General features: G+C 37.9%; 1 protein-coding gene across 4 annotated transcripts in view; it reads right to left on the bottom strand.

Annotated features, from left to right (window-relative positions):
* The window catches only part of Spata48 (spermatogenesis associated 48), a 231,351-nt gene that overhangs the window by 24,135 nt on the left and 181,573 nt on the right, over positions 1 to 25,643 (bottom strand). For 3 of the 4 annotated variants that reach the window (XM_052734504.1, XM_052734503.1, XM_052734506.1), the window contains exons 2-5: positions 21,779 to 21,876; positions 12,671 to 12,747; positions 5,028 to 5,166; positions 3,352 to 3,419 (exon numbers count right to left, since the gene is read on the bottom strand). In XM_052734504.1, the coding sequence (XP_052590464.1) occupies positions 3,352 to 3,419; positions 5,028 to 5,166; positions 12,671 to 12,747; positions 21,779 to 21,876 (382 nt within the window). Of the gene's footprint in view, positions 1 to 3,351; positions 3,420 to 4,160; positions 4,350 to 5,027; positions 5,167 to 12,670; positions 12,748 to 21,778; positions 21,877 to 25,643 lie in introns of those variants that run through there. The other variant, XM_052734505.1, reaches the window with a different exon arrangement.

Below are 25,643 nucleotides of genomic sequence, written 5' to 3'. Positions count from 1 at the left end.
CAGCTATATACAGGCTCCTGTGGAAGTTCCTGGGAATGACTTTCCATGGCTCCACCTTGAGCGACGCCCTGGTGAGTTTGGAGGAGTGCCATAATAAGAAGGAGCAGAGCTTTCAAGTGCTGTCTCATTTGTTAAACAAACCCCCTAAAACACAGCAAATCCATCAACAACCTCAACAGAAAGATTTAAGTAACATGCCTTCATCAACACCCGGGCATTTCATTCACACTCATACAAGAAAGATTAGTATGAAGCTGAGCTCCTTGGCATAGGCCCATAATTCTAGCACTTGAAGGCTGAGGCAGGAGGATTATGAGGTGGAGGTCAGGTGCCTCAGAAACAAAGCAGAACAAAATAAAAAAAATCAATGATATATATTATTTATAAAGGTATTTGAGGAGCATTATAAACAAGTCTAATTTGCTATGTAGATGCGAAGCTTATTTTTTTAATGTTCCTATCTTAAAAGAATTATCCTCAATTTGTATGCTAAAATCTACACTGAGGTGTGATTACACATTTGAAAAGACAGTTTAACAATAATTCAAAAGTCTTACATATTATTTATATATTTGGCTGAATAAAATGTACTTTAAAATTTTTATTTAAAGGATTTTAAATGTAAACATAATTACATCATTTCCCCCAATCCATTTTCTCCCTCCAAGTCTTCTCAGGTTATCTCTCCAACTCTCTCTTGAAATCATGACCACTTTTTATTTGCTATTGTTACTCCCCTCCCCAAATACATAAATAGAACCAGCTGAATTTGTTTAGTGCTACTTCTATGTATATGATTTCAGGACTGACCACCTGTTGTTGGGTAACTAACTAGGGGACTCATCCCTTGGGGAAACTATGTCTTCCATTTTCTTTCACACGACTTGGTATTTTTCTCAATATCAGGAGGTACAGTGATCACTTCCTGGGACTGTGCATGCTCCTCTGTGGTGGTGCCTGTCTGACTCACACTGTACTTGTGAAAAGCACAGTTTCACCACATTGCCTCTCACAGCTTTGCAGTCATTAGCGATGTTTGTTGTGACTCACCGCACATCAGACCACACACCATCCGTTGGGCTACCGAGGAAACTATTCACACAAATGAACTCGAACTTCATAGTTATGGTGATGGACTGGATCCCTGACTTATACCCAAAAAGAATGGTGAGAAAGACATTTCCATGTGTACCGTTAAGAAAGAAAATTGTCTATTTTTATTACATTTATTTATTCATTTCTTCAGTATGTAAGTTTGAATGTGTATGTGTGTGTGTGTGTGTGTGTGTGTGTGTGTGTGTGTGTGTGTGTGTGTGTGTGTGTTGGGGTGCTACACATGCTTTGGCATATTTGTAAAGATCAGAAGGCAAGTTTTGGGAGTCAGTCCTCTCCTTCCATCATGTGGGTTGCAGGAACTGTACATACAATCAGATTTGGTGGCAAGTGCATTAGGTGTATGTAATCTGCAATTTTAATACAGTGTAACTTCATATTTATAAGAATGAAAAATTATTTTTAATTGGGCAAATTCTAACATTGTCCCCAAGGTATTGTAATGTGAACTTTAGCACTACTGGTGGGACACACCATTGGTTCAACTCATTTGATGAAGAATATGAAAATAACTAGAAGATAAGAAGAGATACCCTTCTTGATCCAGAAAGTATAGACATGAATCGGTATGTGTTAAATCCAGAAATATTTTTACAGCTGAGTATGTGAAAGTACATGTATATTGTTACAACTGAAATTAAATCAGAAACAAATTATGTGAATGGGTAAATGAACTGTGGTATAACTATTTAATGGAATTATATGCTTCAGAAAAAATGAACACCCAGAGAGCCAGAGAGACTAGATATGAATCTTATGAGCACAGTAGGGGATACAAGGCTAGGAGGCATAAACATAAGCAAGATACCATGTATCTTTACAAAAGTTTAAAAAAGGAATCTAATACTGTATGTTGGTTAACAATAGTAGACTTAGGAATCTACAAGGAAGACCCCAGCTTAGACTCCTAGCAATAGCAGGTAATTAGCCTGAACTGGCCATCTCCTGTGACCAGACTGGTGCCTAGCCCAATTATCATCAGAGACATCCAGAAAATGATGGAAACAGATGCAGACCCACAGCCAAACCCTCAGGGAACGTTGCGGAGAAGGAGGAGAAAGGAGTGTAGGAGCCAGAGGGGTCAAAGACACCTCAAGAAAACTCATAAAATCAACTAACCTGGGCTCATAGGAACTCACAGAGACTGAACCAACAGCCAGGGAGCTGTTGAGACTAGGCCCTCTGCACATATGTCACAGCTGTGTATCTTGGTCCTCTCGTGGGACTCCTAACAATGGGAACAGGGCCTGTCTCTGACTCCTTTATAGGCTTTTGGGATCCTAGTCCTCATAAGGCCTTGCCCAACCTTTATACATGGGGAGGTGCTTAGTCTTACTGCAACTTAATATGCCATGTTTTGTTGATACTCATGGGAGATCTGCCTTTTCCTAAACAGAAATGGAGGAGGAGTGGATGTGTGGGTGGTGGGAATAGAGGGGAGCTAGGTGGGGGGAGGGACTGGGAGGAGAGGGGGGAGGGGAGACTACAGCAGGGATGTAAAATAAAAAGTAAGTAAATTTATTAAAAAACAATAGTAGGCTAAAGATTAAAAGACTACATGAAAATGTGGAACATCAAATCTATAATAACGTTTCTGGAAGGAGGTAGACATGCTGTTGGAGAGGCGCAGGCATTCCCACTGTAATTTTTTTCTCAATAGAGGGAAGTGATACACAGAATATATCATATTTTTGTTTATATATTTTTAAATAGGAAATATTTAGAGTGAATTAAACAAGTGTAGACCATAACCAGAGTTGTATCAGCTATAAAGAACAACAAAATACTGATGTTTTGGAAGACCAAACCACCAGTTTTTTTTATACTAATGTACAGAATTGTACATAGGAGAACATCAATAATAAAGCCATAGCTTTAAGCATGAATACAGCACAAATACATGATATGAAAGTTGATGTAACATCATTTAGAATCCCCTTTAGAAGAAGTCCATGGAGTACCACAGCATTGTAACTGTCCACATCAAATTGTTTATACAGTACCATTTTAAAATGTAGTACATTTAATAGTGTTCATTTTGAGGGTAACAAGAGGTCAGGCATTGCCTAGTAACTGAAACGGGATTTGGATTCTCTTCTCCGCCCAGGACCGTTGGATGAAGGTCTCTGGGACACTCTTAATCTAAAGACCCGGCCCCTCTCCTGCCCTCAGCAGGGTATCAGGTTCCTGGTGAGGAGGGTAAAGCTAGCAAGGGCAACAGTAGGAAGGCAAACTTACAAACTGATTGGTTTGACTGGCGCTGAGAACAATCTCGTCTGGAATCTGTCCCAGAGTCCTCCGACCATCTAAAGCATTATGGAGATAAGCAAAAGCTAGTAAACGATCTTATTGTAATTTCATAAATTCAAGCTCTGGTGTCCTTAGCAGGTCATCATAGCCGAGTCTTAACTCTGGGAAAACCCTTTCCAGGCATCCTGGCAATTCTGGGTGGGGTGGGGCAGGGCTTTGCTTCTGAGTGATGTGGCTCTTGGCTCTTTGCTCAAACTTCCACTCCACTCTGTTTCCTCCAAGCTGGAATCTGCCGCGTGTGCACCTTCTCCAGGTGACACGGTTTTTTCCATGTGAAAGGTTTAGCTTTAGTTTCATGACAGAGCCTTCTCCTCTGAGATCCATCGTGGTCTTCCCTTTACGTCTTTGCACAGAGACTAGGTTCAGAGGACTTTAGATATTCAAATTATTTAACATGGGAAATACAATGAAATACCAACTTTTTATGAGATATAAATTTTTTGAGGTAATTTGAAGATCCTTAAAAATAAATGAAGTCATACACAGTTTTTGACCTTTAACTGGTTTTCACTTCTATGTGACAATCCAATGTTTGAGTGTCTATATTAAAGCTATGTTTTTCCTCTTATTATTTCTTTCTCTATGAGAATGGAAGAAATTTTACACGAGAATGCAGATTTCCTAATTGGGGGCTTAGGGACTCCTTAGGGTATAATCGGTTTCTCTCTTTATATGTGGATTTTCTATGCTCAAAAACTTCATTATGAGAAATCATCCAACAGCTGACCCAGACTTACTCTGTGAGCTGTGGCATAGAACACAAAGGGACAAGGAAGCAGGGGTGTCTGAGGCAGTGTTGGGAGGACAAAAGCCAGGGCTTCGTGAATGCTTGGGGTTCATCCTGGCACAGAGTTATTAAAGTGATGAGACACTGCACAAAGCAGGACCCGCTGGGCAGCATGGTGGAACTGGGCACCGAGCGTTCACTAGAGAAGGAAGATAACACAGAACAGGCAAATGACTGGCTACGTGTCTTGTCAAATAGCATGGGTTCCATGTTCTGGAAAAAAAAAAAAACCAGACACAGTCAGTGTAGTAACATGAACAGATCTATACTCTAGAGAAAGTGCTCCAGCTGTAGTAGGGATCCACGGCCAACAGTTGACATGACAAACTCTGACATTCAGAAATGAAACCGATGGTCATCTCTCTGAGAGCCCTCTGGGCTTTGTTGGGTCACATAACCGGAAACATGAGAGAGCAGTCTACAACTCATGGATCTTCCTATTCGGTTTGAGGAGTGGGCAGCTAAATTAGGTCCTATTTCCAGAACTATGCTCAGCATAGATTATCTGAAGGAACAACATCTCTGTGTCTCTTTCCTTATTTAACATTCTTCTGTAATTTCCAAAATTCACAGCCACCACAAATGACTGTGAGGGAGAAGTCATTCAGTAGTAAACATTTTCAGTATGGACAGTGAGAAAGTTGTTTACAGTTACCAGTGACTTGTGATTATATAACTTTCAATTTCACATGGAATTCTTTATGTATACAGTATTCCGCCTGCATGTATCCCTCACATGGAATTCTTAACAAGAAAATTTCACTGTGGCTTGAGTGAAGGCAAACAGTAGGCACCACGGTCAGGCACGCTCACTGACCTGGGTTATGGCGGGCACTCTTTCATATCTTTTCAGTGTGAAACACTGTGAGATGAGGTCAGCAGCCCTTTCCACTGTTGTCTCCTCTGGATCAAGTTTTGGTGGTATCATTTTGTCCCAAGGAACAGTTTCAAACGCTCTGGGGAATTATTAAATAAGGACACATTCAATAAAGAATACACAAAGCACATATTCAGAGCAGGATAGGAAGACCACCCATTTTACAAATAAATTATGTCTTTCAAAATTGATTTTGGAGGCCAGCGTATCAATCAGGTAGGCAATCTATATTCTCCCTCCTATCCCCAGCTTTGTAGTAGACAACCTGCTGTGGCTTCTTCTTCCTCTCTGTCCCCATTCCCAGGGCACTAAGCAGATCCTTGTGACAGACCCAACTTTCCTCCTTCCTATGGACTCTCTCACCCCTCCCCCTTCTAGGTCATTCCCATTCCATCCTTTTAGCTCCCAATACCTAGAAATATATTCTCTCTGGAACCCCCATACCTGGAAGGGTATCAGTAGCACTCCCTACCATGCAACACACAACCACCATACACTCCTAAGATCCAGAGAGGGCAATCCAAATCAAATGAATGAAACCCAAAGAAGACAAGACCTATATCAAACCTAGAATTACAATCATTCTAAACCCAGATGTCTAGATGCCAGCGTAAAAAAACAATGTCAGCTATTAACACAATATGTCTCCACTAAAGGCAAGCCAGACTGCTACAGTAGGCAAAGAAATGCGATATAGCTGATACAGAAGACAAGAACTTCAAAATAGCTATTAGGAATATGTTCAAGGTCCTTAAAGGATGGTATGAACACATCCATTAATGAAACATATGAAAACATAAGCAGTGGAATGAAATAATAAAACAGTTCAAAACATGAAAGTAGAAATGAACTTACTAAAGAAAACCCCAAAACTGAGGTAAAATCAGAAATAAAAAATTTAGGAACTCAAAAAGGAAGCTAATAGGCAAGCCTTACCAACAGAATATTAGAGATGGAAGGGAGACTCTCAGGCACTGAAGACAAGATAGAAGAAATGATACCTCACTCAAAGAAAATATTAAATCTAAAAAAAAAAAATCAAGGCACAAAACATCCAGGAAATCTGGGACACTATGAAAAGATCCAATTTGTGAGAAATGGGGATAGTGGAAGGAGAATAAACCCAAGTCAAAGGCATAGAAAATATTTTTAACAAAGTCATCAAAGAAAATTTCACTAACCTAAAGAAGATGCTATCAAGATAGAAGCATACAGAGCATCATATAGACTGAATAAGAAAGTCTCCATAGTACACAATAATCAAAACACTAAATATACAGAACAAAGAAAGACTATTAAAAGCTGCAAAGGAAAAAGATCAAATAACATAAAAATGCAGACCTGTTAGAATAATACCAGACTTCTTAAGGGAGACTCTAAAAACCAGAAGAGCCTGGACAGATGAGCTAGATGATTCTAAGAGACCACAGATACCAGCCCAGACTACAATACCCAGCAAAACTTTCAGTCACCATAAATGGAGAAATACATTTCACAATAAAACCAAATTTAAACAGTATCTATCTATAAATCCAGGTCTAAAGAAAGTGCTAGAAGAAAAATTTCAACCTAATGAGGTTAACCACAGGAATAAATAACCTCAGACCAACAAATCAAGAGGGAGAAAACAACTCATGACACAACAACAAAATAGTGAGCATCCACAAACACAGTTCATTGGTAACTCTCAACATTAGTGACCTCAATTACCAATAAAAAGACAGAGATTAACAGACCAGATTCAAAAATAGGATCCATTCTTTTGCTGCATCCAAGAAACACACCTTAACATCAGGGACAGACATCATCTCAGGGTAAAAGCATAGAAAAAGATATTCCAAGCAAATGGACCTGAGAAGTAAGCAGGTGTAGCCATTTAAATATCTGACAAAATAGAGTTCAAATCAAAACTTATCAGAAGAGATAAAGATGGACACTACATACACATCAAAGGAAAAATCCACCAGGAGATATCGCAGTTCTAAACATCTATGCACCAAACACAATTGTATCCATGTTCATGAAAGAAACAACACTACAGCTAATATCACACACTGATAGTTATGATTTCAATATCCCACTCTCACCAATAAACAGACAAAAACCAAACAACAAATTGCTGGAGCTAAATGATGTCACAAACCAAAAGAATATATAACAGATATTTACAGAACATTTCACACAAACAAAAAAGAATGTACCTTCTTTTCAGCAGCTCATGAAACTTTCTCCAGAATTTACCACATGATGGGACACAAAATAAGTCTCAATTGATATAAGAAAATTGAAATAATGCCCCACATCCCATCTGATGAGTACAGATTAAGTTGGATATCAGTAACAACAGAAACAACAGGAAGCTTACAAACTCGTGGAAACTGAACAATTCACCACTGAATGAAAAAAATGCATCTAAACAGATATTAATAAAGACATTAAAAACTGTTTAGAACATAATGAAAATGAAAACATAAACATACCCACACTTCTGGGACACATGAAGGTGGTTTTAAGAGGCAGGCTCATAGCACTAAGTGCCTACATAAACATTAGAGAGATCTCAGATTAGTAACGTAACAGCATACCTGAAAGATCTAAACAAAAAGAAGAAATAACACCCAAAAGGCATAGGTGGCAAGAAATAATCAAAATTAGGGCTGCAATCACCAAAATAGAAATAAACAAACAACAACAAAAACCATATAAAGAATCAATGAAACAGAGTTGGTTTCTTGAGAAAAATCAGTAAGATTGACAAACCCTTAGCCAAGTTAAGTAAAAGGCAGATAAAGTCAACTAACAAAATTAGAGATGTACATAACAACAAACACAGAGAAAAATCATAAGAATATACTTTAAAATCTGTACTCCACCAAATCGGAAAAGCTAAAAGGAAATGGATAATGTCATAAAAGAAACCCTACTACACCTAATAAGAAACTCTAAAAGGAAGCCCAGAGGCAAGCCTCACTAACAGAATACAAGAGATGGAAGAGATCTAATCCAATTATTGGCCAAAGGGGGGACCTCATGGCAACCCCCAAAACAACCCAGGCTGTTGACAAGACTATTGGTCATTCTTTAGAAACTGATAGTGAGGGCCTGTTGCTGAAGACAACACCTACACAACTCACTGAATACGGTGAAGTTGAGCTGGCATTTAAGTAGAGCTCTCATCCCACATGCTAGTGTCTTTGGTATGGGAAGGTGCTGTGCATGCTACCAAAGACGAAAGGTAAAAAACAACCCAGTCACAAACTCCTATATCTACAATGACGACCTGCCTGCAATATGAGCTAGTACAATAGTGGTAGCAAGTTTGTGGGAGTAACCAACCAATATCTGATTGGATTTAAGGCCCACTCTGTGAGATGAAGCACATCCGTGACACTGCCTAGATGACCAAGAAGTTGATACTGATAGGACAGGATAGGGGAAAACCAAATGTTACTGTTCTGTTAAAAGAACATAGCAGTAAAACGACTCCTAGTGACATTCTGCTGTACTCATAGATCAGGGTCTTACTTCCTCCTCTTGCTGTACATGGGAACAAATATAGAGACTCACAGCTGGACAATGTGCAGAAAGTGAGAGACCTTGAAACACTCAGTCTTAAGTGGGATGCCACCATTAAATTCTTCTCCTAGGGGTTTATGGAACCCTTGGGTGAGGGGAAGGAGAAAGATTGTAAAAGCCACAGGTGATGGAGGACATCAAGGAAACAAGGCCTTCCAAACACAGCAGGACTGACATGAACTCACAGAGACTTGGCAGCATGCACAGGACTTTCATGGGTCTGGGCCAGATTGGGTAGCAGGGTTGAGAGGGGAAGTGAACATAAGCACACATCCCTAATCCAGAAACTATCTCCAACTGACAATTGTTTTCAAATGAAAAATGAGTTTTCTCCAACAGAGTCTCAGTTGGTATGTAAATAACTCTTAAGGGTAGGCTTCATGTTTAGCTATCAGTGGCCAACACATAATGAACTCAATAGCATTTTTGGAGGTTCTTTGTCTCATAATGCTTTGTCGGGACATTTTTAAAAATAGTTCATAACAACATCATATATGACTAGTAGGCTTATTTCTAAGACTCTTGTCCCCTGGTGTTCACTACATAGATCCTTCAATTTTAATGAAGGAATGAAACTGAAGTATGAAGCGTGTCTGTAGTGTTCACTGCACAAGGCGAGGCAGGCTGTGACCATCACGGAAGCTCTGCTTTCTTATTCTCATCTATTGCTTCTCTTTTCTCCATGCCATACCAGCCATGCCATGTCATTTTTTTTATCATCTACTCTATCTCTTTAGTAGCTTCTAAACATCAGATGAACCTCATAAAGCATCCTTGGACCGTATTTTACTTGATGTAGGTGTATGACATGCAACATCGCCCCTTTCTTCTTGAATTACATTTTTACCTTGTCTTCCAGGCCCTGCATTCTCCTCTCACTTCTGTCTTGCTGGGTGTGCCTTCTTAGGTCCTTTTACTGTATCTTTCTCTTTTCACCAGAATTTTAAATGTAGAAATAGCCCTGTGACTACATGGCTCCTTTAGTGTCACCATCCAGTACCATCATTTTATAGACCTTTCTTGAAGCTGGATCTATCTCTCTAGCTAGACTGTAGCCGAATTTCTAAATGGTCTTATTAAATTCTACAAAACTCCAGATTTGCATACCCTGTTGCCAATCTAAGAGATCCTGTTGGATGGCTAAAAACCATCTTTGTATCAAAGCCTGTCCTTTTTTTTTTTTTTTTTTTTTTTTTTGTTTTTTTTTTGAGACAGGGTTTCACTGTGTAGCTTTGCGCCTTTCCTGGAACTCACTCTGTAGCCCAGGCTGGCCTCAAACTCACAGAGATCTACCTGCTTTTGCCTCCCCAGTGCTGGGATTAAAGGCATGCACCACCATTGCCTGGCATCAAAGCCTGCCTTTGATGCTTTCCCCAAGACTTCCTCCACATGCCTTCACAGTACCTTCATTCAATCCAGCTTTATAGGCCAAAGCACTCCCCCTGTCCCTTAGGTACATTTCCTCTGCTTAGGGAGATATGATGGGTCTGCATTCAACATTTACCCAGAATTCAGCCATGGCTCACAGTCTTCTCTGCTAAGTGCAGCCTTCTCTGAGATAGCATTAACTCTTCCTCAGAAGATATCCAGAGCCCAGCCTTTCTCCACATGTAACTCTGAATACATTAGCCACCACCACTTCTTCATAAAATATCTGGTCTTACCACTTTTTCTTTTTCTTTTTGCTAAGATGAATTCAATCAGAGTGACAATCATTTAAGTGCCCTGCACAGTTGCTCCCTCTCCCCCTGAAGGTTTCTGCTCACACCACATAATCCTGTTGATGACTCTCCACACCTCTTAGCTACCTCTTTCTTTTATTCATGGACTAACGGTTTTCAAAACCTGGTTCTGTTTGTTTTCTCATTAGGTTTTTTCTTACTATCTGTTCCTCTTTAAAATGAGAACTCCTTCAAGAGCAGAGAACATGGTCTGTTTATTCACAGATGATCTCACAGCCTCAGACATAGATATGTTGATATGAGACTGGATATAAGATCCCCTCATCCCAGAGTCTAGCTGAAGCCCATCATCAGCTGACATGCAAGAATTTGGCACAATGAACATTTTCTGCAAAGGAAGCCTATGTAAATTTGACCTTCCTTATAATTTTATATAGATATTTCATGTTCAAATAACAATGAACCAAGCTTAGGGCTTGAATGTATGTGATCTTATAGGACCTTATTCCTTTCCCCGGATGTCACCTGAGAGTCTCAAACAAGACTGCAGTAAAGTCTATCCTACTTTCCTGTAGCCTGTGGGTCTTATCAACTGTAATCTTGCCAGGTGCTCCTGAGGAACCAGCCTGTAATTCCATTCACATGCCTTAGGAATCCTTTAAAGATAATGATGTCAAACCCCACCAAAGTCCGTGGCTATTGTAGAATAATGGGCTTCTAGTCTCCTCTGAGGAGCCATACCTGCACTTTGCTGCACCTTGCTTCAGTGATTCTCGTAGGGAAGACCACATCCATACTGCCAAGTACGTCATCTTCTAAAAGCTCCTTTTTCTTAGATCTTGTGCTTAGGCCCATGTAAATGATATTTTTATTAAAACCTAACTCTGCCTCATTAACTGGCTAGTCTTGAAATTCTTTCCTGTATCTACGTAATGAATCAAAAGTTTCCCTAAGTTATGGTCAGTAAGTCTAGGAGAACTCAGGTTGCTAAAGGGTGACAGTGGGGTGTTGCCAGATGTTTGATCACACTGTGAAACTCTGAGACTGTGTTAATAAAATTAACCTTGGGTCAGGGGGTGGAGCCAGTGACTAGTTGACAAAAATTAGCCATAGAGAGGACAGAGGAGCCAGGAAGACAGAAGGATGTACAGGAAGGAGTAGGGAGGGACTTTGAGATTAATGGTCCTTTTTGGTGTGGGACGAGTGGAGAGGCACTCTTATGCTGGGTCTCCAGCCAAAAAGGAAGATCAGCTGATTGCTTCTCAGCTTCTCTGATCTAGCAAGTTTTCACCCCAACATCTAACTCTGGAGTCTTTATTGGTAAATAGAACAACATACATAGAAAAAACAGTGGAGAGCTTGGCCTCTTGCCTCTGCCCCACAAAGTGCTGGCCGATTGATTCAGTGAATTGTCTTCCTTTAAGCTTTCTTCACCATTGTTATCTGTGTTGTAGAATATTATTTTAAGGGGTGTTATATTAGTTTTTACTCTGTAACATTTGCTTTAAGGATGCAAAGAAGTGCTGCATTGCTTTATGTTGTATTTGCTTAAGTCTGTGAAGCTGTGTTACTGTGCCTGTCTAAAACACCTGATAGTCTAATAAAGAGCTGAACGGCCAATAGTGAGGCAGGAAAAAGGATGGGCTGACAGGCAGAGAGACTAAATAGAAGAAGAAAGAGAAGAGAACAAGGAGAGGAAGATTCAGGGGCCAGTTACCGAGTCACCCAGCCAGCCATGGAATAAGAGTGAAAGCAAGATGCACAGAAGTAAGAAAAGGAAAAAGCCCAGAGGCAAAAGGTAGATGGAATAATTTAAATTAAGAAAAGCTGGCTCAAAGTACGCCAGGCTAAGGCCAGGCATTTATAAGTAATAATAGGCCCCTGTATGTGATTGATTCGGGAAATGAATGGTGCCTCCACAAAGGAGCCAAAAAGAGTAAAGAGTTAAAAAAGCAACAATAATAGTGTTTTTCTCCTCTCCCCTCTTTCCCCCCTTCATTCCCCTCTCTCTGAATGTTGGTTGTATTGACATAGTTCTCTTCTTCCCGCCTACCATTTCTGAGATAGTGTCTTATTCTCCAGTTAGTCCAGGCTTACTTGGAACTCATGGTAATCCTCTAGCCCAGGCCTCTGAGTACTTGGATTACAGGTGTGAACACTTGTCCTCTTCAAGCCCTGATATGTTTGTTATTTAGTCAACATGAATAACTTAGTGCCTTTGTTTGATGTTTTTGAATTATTAATATGATCCAAATCATTTTTGACAATGCGCCATTAAACATTAAGAAATATACTTAAAATTTTTTCATTGGAAAAAGAGCTTACTTCTGTGTTGAGGATTTGTAAAATGCATTCTTTATATTATATTTCTTGTCTGGCTGGACAAGTGGTTCACTGTTATCCTGCAAGATAGGAACAAGAAGTTAAAGCAGACCAAGCATGAATAGAATTGCTATATTTTCACATACACAATGTTTTCTAGATTTCCTTATTCTTCAAGATGTACACAATGACTTGAAGTATGTGCACGTATACATGGTTTAAAGATTAACAAACTCAAATTCCTTAACACATTCATCTCCATCCAAAATTATACTTGGAGTTGTTGAAAACACCTAAAATCTGTTTTTCCTCTTGAAATCCCAGCAAACAGTACTGGATTGTTAGCTATAAACACCATGATATACATCCTATCTCCTGATAATCATCCTTGTTTATATCTTTAAATTGTATCCTCTTATCAACATCTCTCCATTTTTTTCTATACTTACCCCAATGTCTACTCAAATGTGTTGTTTATTTGTCTTAGCATAAGGTTCTAGAGGTTGTTCATGTTGTTGCAAATAGCAGACCTACATTTATGGTTGAAAAGTATTCCATCGTATGCACATATATCCAATTTTCTTTACCTATTCATCTGTAGATGGACACTAGGTAGTCGATCATATTTCATTTTATATATTTTTTCTTTACCTAGGCAGAGGCCAGATGCCTGTAATTCCATCATTCAGGCAATGGAGATTGGAGAATCAAGAATAAAAGGCCAGACTCAGCCACATAGCAAATTTGAGAATACCCAGGGCTACATGATATCTGTCTCAAAAAAACTCAATAAATTTAATTAAAATGAAAATAATTATCCTGTGTATAAATTCTGCATTTCATTATTTTCTAACTTTATATGCTTTAATCTTGCATATATTTTGTTTGATGTGGTCATTTTTTCTAATATCTTAAGATTGAAAAATATCAATTCCTTTTTTAAAAAATCTAATTATGTAAGGCTAAATTTCCTTCTTAGCAAAATCTTAATTGCATGATACCCATTGTTTAGTTTCTTATAAGGCACATCTATTGGGAATTTATTTTCTTCCTTTTTCTTTGATCAAAAACTTCTTTATTTAGCATCCCAATACATTCAAGATATTTGGGTTCCCAAATATACCCATGTTCTAAACTTGGAAAAGGATAATTTACTTTGCAGATGGAATTAAATTGCTTATCAAGTGACCATAGAATGAGAAAAATTATCCTGGACATCCTTATGGTACAATTTAATAATAATTATTAGGAAGTTGGGAGACTGAGGCAGAAGATTATATCAGTCATTCTTTGTGATGAAAGGATTCAGCCCCTCGGTGCTAGCTTTGAAGATGAAGACAGATGCCATAAGCCAAAGAATGCAGGAAGGTTATGCAAGCTGAAAATGTAAGAAATGGGTTCTTTTCTAGTAACTTTAGAAGGAGCACAGCCTCACCAGCACATTGATTTTTAGCTTAGTGGTAGTCAGTCTTTTCTTCTGACCTCCTGGATGGTAAGATAATTTATTTCTAAGCTAGGCATTGATGATAATTTGATGCAAAACCAACAGAAGATGAATGTAGTCTTCATCTTTAAATGACTAAAATATTTTGGGATAAACTCATTGTATTTTTGTCTTCCAGTTTCTGATGACAAATTAAAATATTCTAATTTAATTTTCTTTATCTTATTTCAAGTTTTTTAAAAAATTTTTGGTGTTAGCAATTTGAAAATGATATTCTCATTCTCTATGAAAAGACCTTTATCCTGGCTAGAATTCAGTGAGTCTTTTGCTACAAATGTATGTCTTTTGTTAAAGTTAATGAAATTTCAGAAGTTATTTCTTCAAAGTTTTTTTACTCCCCCGCCTTTTCTGAAAATTTTTGGACTCCAATAAGTGTGTTTGGGGATTTTTCAAATGTCCTAACAGTATATGATATTTTCTGTTCATTTTTAGTTTTTTTTCACCCTTCTTTAAATATGCTCCCCATTTATTTTCAAAATGTCAATACTTCCCTGGTCATATTCTTTCTGTTATTAAGCTCCTGAATCTTTAAGATATTGAACCTTTTAGTGATGTAATTTACATTTGCTTTTTTAAAATACATTCTTTTTCTGCACTATGATTTCCAGTATTTTCATTTTTATGAGACTATTTTTCCACTATATCATTGGTATGGATAATTTTGATACATCTGAGAAGAGAGAACCTCAATAAAGGAACTGATTTCATCAGATTGGCCTGTGGGCATGTCTCGAGGGCATTTTCTTAATTGCTAAATGATGTAGTAGGACCCAATCCACCGTAGGCATGTGTTTCTCAGCAGGAAGGCCTAGGCTGTATAAGAAATGCAGCTGAGCAAGCCAGGGAAGTGAGCAGTGTTCTTCCATGTTCTCAGCTTCAGTTTCTGCCTCAGGGTTTCTGCTTGTGATTCTTCTGTCAGTGATGGACTGTGATGCAGAGGTGCAAGCCAAATAAACCCTTTCATCCCCCAAGTTGCTTTCAATTTGTGTTTACTATGGCAAATGTTTATTTACCAAATGAGAACAGCCATTGAACATAGAATGTTTCATTAATATCTCTACCAAATTTTAGCATTAGAGTCTCTCTTCTCTTGACAGTGTGCCAAATTTCATGGCCTTTTTATGTGGCATAATGATGGACATTATAAATGTTATATTGTAGAGATATTGTACTCAGTAATATTCTGCAAGGGTGTGCTAATTGTCAAAAAATGGGATGTTGATATGATTTACTCTAATGCTAAATGCTCTGAGCTTGTTCTAAGCAAAGCCTGAGCAAAGACTTAATTGTAGTGCACAGAAATAATTGTAGCTCCTGCCCCCTCTCATGTGTGTTCCATTTCTTTCTGGATCCATGACCATTCAATGATCCATTCTTACATATTTAAAACACAAAGAAAGTCCTTTCTGCAAAAGTTTTGACTACTTCTGATTTCTGAAAGCATTCCACCTTCAAGACAAAGACCCAGTAGGAAATTCAGGCTGGTCTTATCTTTTGCTCTAAGTTTTAACTCCCTTTTGAAACATGCCTGACACTGTTCAGTCACCAGAGGGTGTCAAGTAAATGGACATGTATTCTGTCAGGGTTTATAGCTATAATCTGTGGGAGGATTAATCTGTTATACACTTACTCTGTCACACAGGAAGCAAAAGATTAATAATTTTTGATAAATAAAAATTTAATTTACAGAGTTACATTTGATTCCCTGTCATATGTGCCTATCTGTTTTCCTTAGAAATTCAGTTTCTTACTTTCTTTCTGTATTTCAGATTGCTCTGTTACTGCAGATTGCTTGTTCAAGGCACACTTTCCTCTGTGTCTGCTACTGTCCCTTTGTGTTTGGCACTTTTCACTACATTATAGTTTTGAGCATAAATAAGTTCGTGGAATTTGTCCTCTGTCCTTTCCCTTTTGTGTATCTTTTCTATGAATTACTAAGAATGGTTTCCAATTATAGCTGTAGATCTATCCTGACACTCTCCCAGTCTGGGATTAATGTATTTTGAGTTCTGTTATTAGGTGCATATGTATTGTATGTGTTACCATTTTATCAATATAGAATATGAATCTTCAATGAAATTTCTTATTCCATCTACTTTGATGGGATCTTAGTTCCTTCTGCTACTTTTGATGTTTTCTTGTGTGATATATATGTTAACATCCTTAGCATAAATTTACATTTCACTTAGTTTTTTTATTGTTAGCATATAGTTTGGTCTTATTTTCAACATAACTTCTGAATTTTAATTAAATTAAATTAAGCCATGTTTTACATGATAATCAACATTATTTAGTTTAAATCTGTTTTCATTATCTATTTCATCTGCTCTCCTTTCTTTTGAATTAATGATTATTTCTTTGTTAAGTTTTATTTTGTTCACTATAACCATAATACCTGTGTCTCTTATCATACCTGCTCTCCTCAATTCTATACACTCAAATCCCTGCTTATTCATTACTTTCTTCTCTTTAGTGGCTGTTCTCCATGTAGGCTGGCAATATTTTCAGCACTGGTTTTCTAAAGATATCTTTACTTTGGCTTTATTTTTAAAATCTTATGTTGTGGTGGTGGTTTGAATAAAATGGCTCCCATAGGTCCATAAGGAATGGCATTATTAGGAGGCGTGGCCTTGTTGGAGTAGGTGTGGCCTTGGAGGAAATGTGTCACCCGGGGTGAGCTTTGACGTCTCAGATGCTCAAGCCAGGCCAGAGTGTCCCAGTCTCTTCCAGCTGCCTGAAGATCCAGATGTAGTACTCTTAGTTCCTTCTCCAGCACCATGTCTGCCTGCATTCCACCACGCTTCTATGATGTAATGGACTAAACCTCTGAACTGTAAGCCAGTCCCAATTAAATGCTTTCCTTTATGAGTTGCCATGGTCATGATGTCTCTTCACAGCAATAAAATCCTTAACTAAGACAGAGGTTGGTACCAGAAGTGAGCTATTGCTGTGATAGGTCTGACCACGCTTTTGGTTGGAGGAATGTGGACTTTGGGACTGTGGATTAGAAAAGTAGTTGAACAGCTTAAGTGAGGCTTAGTGGGCCATACTAGTGGAGCATTGAAGAAAGTGGTGTGGAGGGTGATTTAAACTGTGGCGGGGTCAGGGGGAGGCTGCCTCAAGATGTTTCAGAGGAGAAGAATTTTAGTATGTGGCCATCAACTGCCAACAGTCCCAAGAAAGGGGTGGGACCTTAAGAGTTCTTCCTTTTCCATGCTGGAATTATTTACTTGCTTGATCTTTTGCAGTCTTGGGTAAGTAACCAGAACTGCTATGAGTTAATGTGTGCAATGGCATCTCATGCCCGGAGAATAGCATCTCATAGCATTCTCCCCATTGTCTGGCTCTTACATCCTCTCCTGTCCAATGCTTCTGAGCCTTGGTGGGGGTGGGTTGTGACAGATGTCTCATCTAAGGTTAAGCACTCACAGTCACTATTCTCAGTGCTTTGAACAGTAAAGACTCTCTGTATTAATCCCTACCCACTCCTATAAGAAGCTTCTCTGACAAAAGTTGAATTTCACACAAATCTGACAGCACAAGGAAATTAGTTGCCAGAGTAGTAGGATCTCAAATTAGTTTCGTAGAGAACCCAGTTGTAACACGGATAATCTTACATTTGTTTTCTATATCCTTAATTTATTTTTCATTTCCTTTACTTTGTTCAAAAATTGATTTTCCCTCACTTTCTAATTTCCTGAGATGTACCTTGCTTATTTCTTGAATTGACAGGTTTTCTTATGTTCTAACATACACTTTAAAGACAGGTCCTGTCTTCCAGGGTTTATTACAGTTGCCAGGTATACATTTGGCTACAACATTTTAATTTTCATTCTGAACACTTTTTAGCTTCTTTTGTGGTTGTGAATTCTTTGGATGATGGTTCATTCCATAAACACATCTTCCTGTTTCTAAATACATGATTTGGAAGGGTGTTTTGTTCTCTTATAATTGTTCTATGTTCATAGACTATGCAGTTTATGAGTCAAAATGTAATTTGTAGAGACTTGTTTTATGACATTGTCTATAGTAATTTGTATAAATACTCCTGGAAAAAGGTATATGTGTGCATTATTTTTCATAGTTTTATATACCATTTTCCATAATGCTTAAAATATTATATGTGAGTTTTTGTTCCTAGTAGGGTAAGCAGGTGTTTTATATCCATGCATTCAGGCAATCTGTCTTTTAACTGTAGAATTAAAATTTTACGTAGAAAGTAATTGCTGATTCTGAGTTTGAAACAACCACCTCATGTGTTCTTCATGATCTACATGCCTTTGTTATAGTCTTTTTATTTTAACATTGTTTGGACTGATTTTCTGTTATTCAATGAATTCTGTTGTTTTTCTATTTTTTTTTACTGTTTAATCTATAAATTGCAATGTGAACACATATTTTTGAGGATTAAATATAACTAGTGCTTTTATTCTTCCCTCAGGAAAGATGAAAAACACTTCCACACTTAACTTCTGACCCTCCTTCAGATTAATTATTCACTTATATTTACATTCAATATATTTGTGTTTAAAACACCACAGGATAGTTAATATTACTTGATAGACTCATTTATACTAACTGTGCTCTTAATATAGTTTGCTCTTCATTCTTGCCTGTGTCTCTGATCACAGTGTTTCCTCCCTACTGACTAATGAATACTTCATATATATTTTCTTTAATTTTTGTCTGCTTTAGGATAGACTGTCTGAACTTGACTAAACTGTCTTCAATTATTAACATTTCTATAGTGCATTTCAGGGGACTAGAATTCTAACTGGCAGAATGGTGAAGTAGTGATAACTGTGTGACTTGGATTGTAGCAGTGATGGGATTCTAGCATTGCCTACTTTCTGTTATATTCAGAAGGATCTGCTATGGCTTTGGAGAATGACTCTGTTGTTTTGGCTGATTCAAGGCACCTTCATTGCAGTTTTTGTTTGTTTGTTTTTTTTCCCTGGAGATTATGGTATGGATGTCTTTTTATATGCACTGACTTTATTTTTATTCTTTAAATTACTGGATTGATGGTTTCAACATTTAAAAAATGAATCTTGGGTCTGTGGAGATGGCAAGGTGGTTAAGAACAGGTGTTGCTTTTGCAGAGGACTGAAGTTGGTTCCTAACACTGACATCAACATATCATGAGGCTCACAATTGCTGTTAACTCCAACTCCAGGGAATTCAATCCCTTGTTCTGGATTCCACAAGCACCTCCACACGCACCTCCACACACATACATACAAATAAAATAAAATTAAGATCTTAGTACATGAATATTTAGTTCAATCTTATTGTATACAAATGCTATCAATTCTATAAATGACTAAGTACCCAAATTCTAGCAAATCTTATTATTCATAAATTTTTGTTACTCTGAAATTTCCTTTTACAATACTGTCTTATCAAATTAATCATGAGTGTTCTAGAACTCACATTATAAGTTACACTGGTAGTTATTTGAAGAAAGTATCATCTACACCAATGCTGCATGGCAAGATCATTGCTTTAGAAAAAGCACAGCTTTTCTTATGATACTTTCTTTGGGGGCAGTAAAACCCACTTTATTACACTGTAGAGATTATCAGATTGGAATTCTATGTATATATAACAAAGCATAAATCTTTTTGACAATATAAAATAATCACTCTATTTGAGACAATTTGATGTATTTGAATGCTATTCCTGACACAAATATTTGTATCTCTTTAAGCTAATGTTTATTGTATGACTATGATGTATCTATTTTATTTTCTGAAATATAAATATTTCCAAGATAACACTAGTTCTGACTCATAAATTGATAAATCTCAGAGAAAGCCCTTAGTTTAAATATGAAAATGGCTCATACCAGTTTTCTTTTCCTCCTAGCAATCAGAGTCTTCAAAGGCTGCCATCTGTCTGTCTTTATTGCTCTTCACAAGGCAGACAATTACTTCCACATGTGTGTTTAAACTTTCTCTAGGAGTACTCCAAGTTCATGTATCATCATGTTCTGGGGGTCACATGTTCTTGTTGATCATCATCTTGGTATGCCATTGGTATTCTGATAAACTTCCATTGGAATTTGGATTTTTTCCCTGACATATAATCTTCTTCTACACCCTGACTATAGACTTATAAGCTGTTACTTCTAAATGTTATGTGTCCTAGCTTCTTTATGAAATGTTGTTAAGTCTGTGTCCTCAGATTTATTAACTATGTGGTTCTCTGAAATTATTCTCCTCATGGCATCTTCTGTTGGAGTCTTCTTTGTGTTCTTGGGTTGATCAGCAGAGATCCTGACTTATAATTCCCCATGTCTTTTAGGTACTTTTGACATCTCTATTGAAACTGAAGCAGAACTATATTTATGTTTATCCTAACAAGATACCAGTAGCACCACAATAAAATTCTTTAATGTCATCACAAGTATCTGCACTGCAAATATCTTACATTCTCTTAGAATGTCTTCATATTAAACATGACAAGACGAAAGATGGCTACTGTTTTTCCGATTTTAGATAATGCAATCACTGCACACTGCATGAAACAATGAACTTTCAGGAGTTTGCTACTTTGTTCTCATGATCATCATGGAAACTTGTGCTGTTATCACTGTTAGGGCTGACACTGGCAGAGATGGTGCTCTTGCTGTCACTTTTGCTCAGGCCTTCTATTTAAGGTAGAGGAGAAATGTGAAAGGGTGCCCCAGAAAGCCCTAGAAAAACGGAGACAAACAATTGTGTCTTATATATTGCTTCTGTCTTATTCTATCTTCTATTTCTCGGACTCCAATAAGCACATGTACTTTCTTTTCTGTTCCTGACTCCTCTCTATTTTTACCTTTTTGTACATTTGTGCTTCATGATATATAGTTTCCTCTGATTTATTTATTCATATTGAATTGTATCTTTAACCATGTCTAATTTGCTGCCACACCACCAAAGAGCTATGAATTATGTTTCTCAATTTCTTCCTTTTTTGTTCTCATAGTTCTTTTATGTAGAATTTCATGAAAATTATGATCTTTGCTATGACCCAGAATTCAATAATTTCTCAATTGCCACTTACACACACACACACACATACACACACACACACACACACACACACACACACACACACACACAGTGTATGAAACAAGACATGTAATTATTATCTTTGAGTCTGGTTTATTTTAATTAGGTTACACAAAATTGAAAGAATAATTAAATTATAACTCATGTAATGCAATGGAATGCTTTCCTTATGAAGCTAGGTAAGGTAAAGATATTTATATTAACATCATGTTGATAGGTTTTCAAAGTCTTCAATCTGTGGAGCCCCCTTTTCATGGAATAGGAAACTAAGGTATATGATTGTGTGCTGTACTGGGATATGGTAAGGATGATCCCTATGTGAAAAGCAGTTCTCTCCAGCTGAAGCATTTTAAGGTTGCTGTTATGTTTTTTACACATTTTGGTATTATATTAACTAATAAAAGGGTTTTATTTATTTTAAAAGCTAGAAAAGGGATACACTTTGTGAACAGTAGCTATTTTTTTTCTCTTGGGAAGAAAATACCAAACACAGAGATGCTGATATAAACAAGCTATATTATATAATACTGTTTATTAAGAAAATCTTACTGTACTTGTCTTCTCATCAAAGGAATGTATGAGACTTAATGAGCTTCTTTTGTTATCATGAGCTGGTAAAGGAGTAACTTTCATTGGGCTTGTCCAACCTGAAAACCAAAAATTCATGCATTTTAGATAAAAAACACAGTGATAATTTTTCTTCCATTAGAAACTTTTAGTTCATGTGCATTAAAGTGTAACAAGGCTTCTGGAAATTGTAGGTTTAGTTTGATGCTTCCAAAATTGCATAAAATTCATGCTAAGATTACAAATTAAAAATTTGGGTCATAATTGCCAATGGTACTGGACTCAATTTAGTGCTCTGAACTAGTTGGTCATTTTTTCAATTCCCACATGTGCTGTGTGCATCAAAGGAAACAAAAAGTATGTATGCTGACCAAACTTTACAAGCTTTAAATTGTGTTAGAGCAAAGATCTAGAATCTAAGCATGTTACATGGACTCTGTGGACATTTGCATCTATAGTAAAACCAATGTCCACTTTGAGCGGCGGCCATTGTAGCCACAGAAGGTACAAACCACAGCTTAGAGTGTGAGCCAGGCAGAATATCTGACCCAAGACCGTTTCTCTAGCCATAGTATGCTTCATTAAACCTGAAGTAAATAATAGTGATTAATTTACCCCACAGATAGGATATGTGGGTCCTTGGTGAAATACTCTGCTTAAAAAAAATCTTGGAAACAAACTTTCACGTTCCTTTATAAAGCTTATTTGGTATAGTGGAGCCATTTCTAACCCTTCTCTGGGAATAATTCTTTGAAGTGTACTGTAGGCAAACCATTTTAACACCTGGCTGGTACCATTTGGCTTTCTTCTCCGGTCTGCTATGGATCCTCCTCATTTTAAATGCCATGCAGTAGATAGTAATGTTAGGAACGTTCATGGTTTGAATTTACGAAAAGGCTACTTGCCTGTGGCCTTGTGGGCCCTAGGTCAGACCCGAGCTACCCTCAGCCGGTTGTGGTGGAGCACACTGGTTGGACTTACTGAAGGAGGCAGAGGCGGGAGGATCCCGAGTTTGAGGCCAGCCTAGGAGGCTTCCTAAGGAGAAGCTTCAGCCGGGGCCTAGCCACAAACATTTTCAGTGGGGACCATGGAGGCAGCGGCTGCCGCTCCAAATTGCTGGCTCCTTCTCATCATGTTGGTGACTGCGGTGATGCTGCTACCTGGGATGAAGAGTTTACTGCTGCTTGTTCAGAAACGAATTGCCAGGACCATCGTGTTACAAGAAAGCATCGGCAAAGGTCAGTTTGGAAAAGTTTGGCAAGACAAATGGTGGGGAGAAATTGCTGTGAAGATTTTCTCTTCTAGGGAAGAATGTTCATGGTTCCAAAAGACAGACATTTATCAGACTGTGATTGCTCCAAACCACAGAGGAGGCAAAAAAAAAAAAAAAAAATCTGCAGGGAACCATGACCACACACGCCTAACAGTGACTTTGAAAACTTCAAAAGGAAGACGGGACTCCACAAAGATAATTCCACATGGACTATGATAAAAACATTAAGCTGATTAACACCACCAAAAGATTGACTTTGGACTACAAACTGTTCAGGACAGTTTTGAGATGACTAGCTGAGATGATCCAGCCTGACAGATTACTAGAGCAAGGACTTGTGACAAGCCCTGAACTTTCTTTTTATGCAGAGACTGGACAAATGATACAGGACTTGACAATTAACCCAAAAATTTTCTTTTCAAGATTCCCTAAAGATATCTTCACCCCTAGAAAGCAAAAAGAAAAAGAGAATATAGGTATGAGATAGATCATCGAATCTACTCTGAGAAAAAAGATAAAGAAATAATAGGATAAATGGGTAGATCACTGAATCTACACTGAAAAGAAAAAGGGGAAGATATAAAAATGACAAAAGGTAGATTATTGAAACTTTTATGAAAATATGAATATGGTAAGATAAAAAGGTCAATTTTTGAATCTACTTTTAAAAAGGAACTACTTGTTTTAAATACGATAAGTAATGAAAATTTTTTGTCTGAGTTTATCAAATGTTACTGGACTGGGCATTGTTAATATATATAATGAAGTTTTTTGTCTGAATTTGTCAAATGTTAATGGACTAGATATTGTTAATGTAATTTTGACTATATATTGTATATACTTATTGGATATAATTTTTCTTGTACTAGTTATAAGCTTTTTTTTAAATTTTAGACAAAAGGAGAAATGTGGTGGTATTGTGTTCCCTAAAATATTGTGCATGCTAATAAATTTATCTGGGGTAAGAGAACAGGACAGCCACAATATTAAACATAGAGGATAGGCAGTGGTAGGACACGCCTTTAATTCTAGCATTCCAGAGGCAGAAATCCACGTGTTCAAGGATACAGCCAAGCATGGTGACTCACGCCTTTAATCCCAGGGAGTGGTGGTAGAAAGCAGGACGGTATATAAGGCATGAGGACCAGGAACTAGAAGCATTTGGCTGGTTAAGCATTTGGCTGGTTAAGCTTTTAGGTTTTGAGCAGCACAGTTCAGCTGAGAGCCATTCGGATATGAGGACACAGAGGCTTTCAGTCTGAGGAAACAAGATCAGCTGAGAAGTTGGCCAGGTGAGGTTAGCTGTGGCTTGTTCTGTCTCTCTGATCTTCCAGTGTTCACCCCAATAACTGGCCTCAGGTTTGATTTAATTAATAAGACCTTTTAAGATTCCTGCTACATCAAAGCTTCTATGTAACCGCTTCATGCAGTTTAGAGAAGCATACTCTAATTCATACATCGTTACCAGCCTTTCTTAGGTTAATTTGCGGTTGCTTAAACTGTGACTTCTTTGTCTTTAACGGACTTCTGTATTTTCCATGTTTTTTTGCTTACAGCTTTGTCAATTGCACAGATCTGTCTAAACATTTGTCTTAGGGTTTTTTGTTTGTTTGTTTGCTTTTTGAGACACGGTTTCTCTATGTAGTTTTGGTTCCTGTCCTGGATCTTGCTCTGTAGACCAGGCTGACCTCCAACTCACAGAGATCCGCCTGGCTCTGCCTCCCAGTGCTAGGATTAAAGGCGTGTGCCACCACCGCCCGGCATTGTCTTAGGGTTTTTATTGCTATGAAGAGACACCATGACCACAGCAACTCTTATAAGGAAAACATTTAATTGGGGTGGCTTGCTTACAGTTTCAGAGGTTCAGTCTATTATCCATCATGGCAGGGAGCATGGCAGCATGCAGACAGACATGGTGCAGCTCCATCTTGATAAGAAGGCAACAGGAAGTGAACTCAGACATTGGGCAGTATCTTGAGCATAGGAAAACTCAAAGTTTGCCCCCACAGTGACACACTTCCTCCAAAAAGGCCATACCTACTCCATCAAAACCCCATCTTCTAATAGTGTCACTCCCTATGAACTAATGGGGGCAATTACATTCAAACTATCTCAACATTTATACTTGAAAATAACAGTCTTTAAGGTTCATATTAGACACAAATCTAGATGTACTGTCTTGCTCATGAGCTTGAATTCAGATCTGGCCCTGTCAACTGGACAATGGCCACACCTGGAAGTACTTTCTGCCTCCAAATCTTCATTGATTTAGATAACTTCTGTAGATAAAACAGTGAAAGGTCTGAAAGCTCCAACCTTCAAGTCTCTTTTCTGCCTTCACTCTGGCCCTTTGTCTTGTTCTCTCCTTTTTGTAATTGAGGTTTCGCCAGCTCAAACTTCTGAACCCAATTCCCTAAACTCTCTTTCAGTTGCCAATCTGGCTGAATCCCCCTCCACCCTCCAGCCCCCATCAAAAGCAGAACATACTGTGATAGCAAATTTTTCTAGGCCATTTAGGCTGACATCCTGCCTTTGGATAGGATCTGGCCTTTCCACTACTGACTCACATGTTTG

The sequence above is a fragment of the Peromyscus californicus genome, unplaced genomic scaffold (genome assembly GCF_007827085.1).
Source record: "Peromyscus californicus insignis strain IS unplaced genomic scaffold, ASM782708v3 Scaffold_13__1_contigs__length_99412109, whole genome shotgun sequence".
Classification (NCBI taxonomy): domain Eukaryota; kingdom Metazoa; phylum Chordata; class Mammalia; order Rodentia; family Cricetidae; genus Peromyscus; species Peromyscus californicus.
The sequence above is the reverse complement of the archived record's forward strand: the minus strand, read 5'-3'. Positions and strand labels throughout refer to the sequence as shown.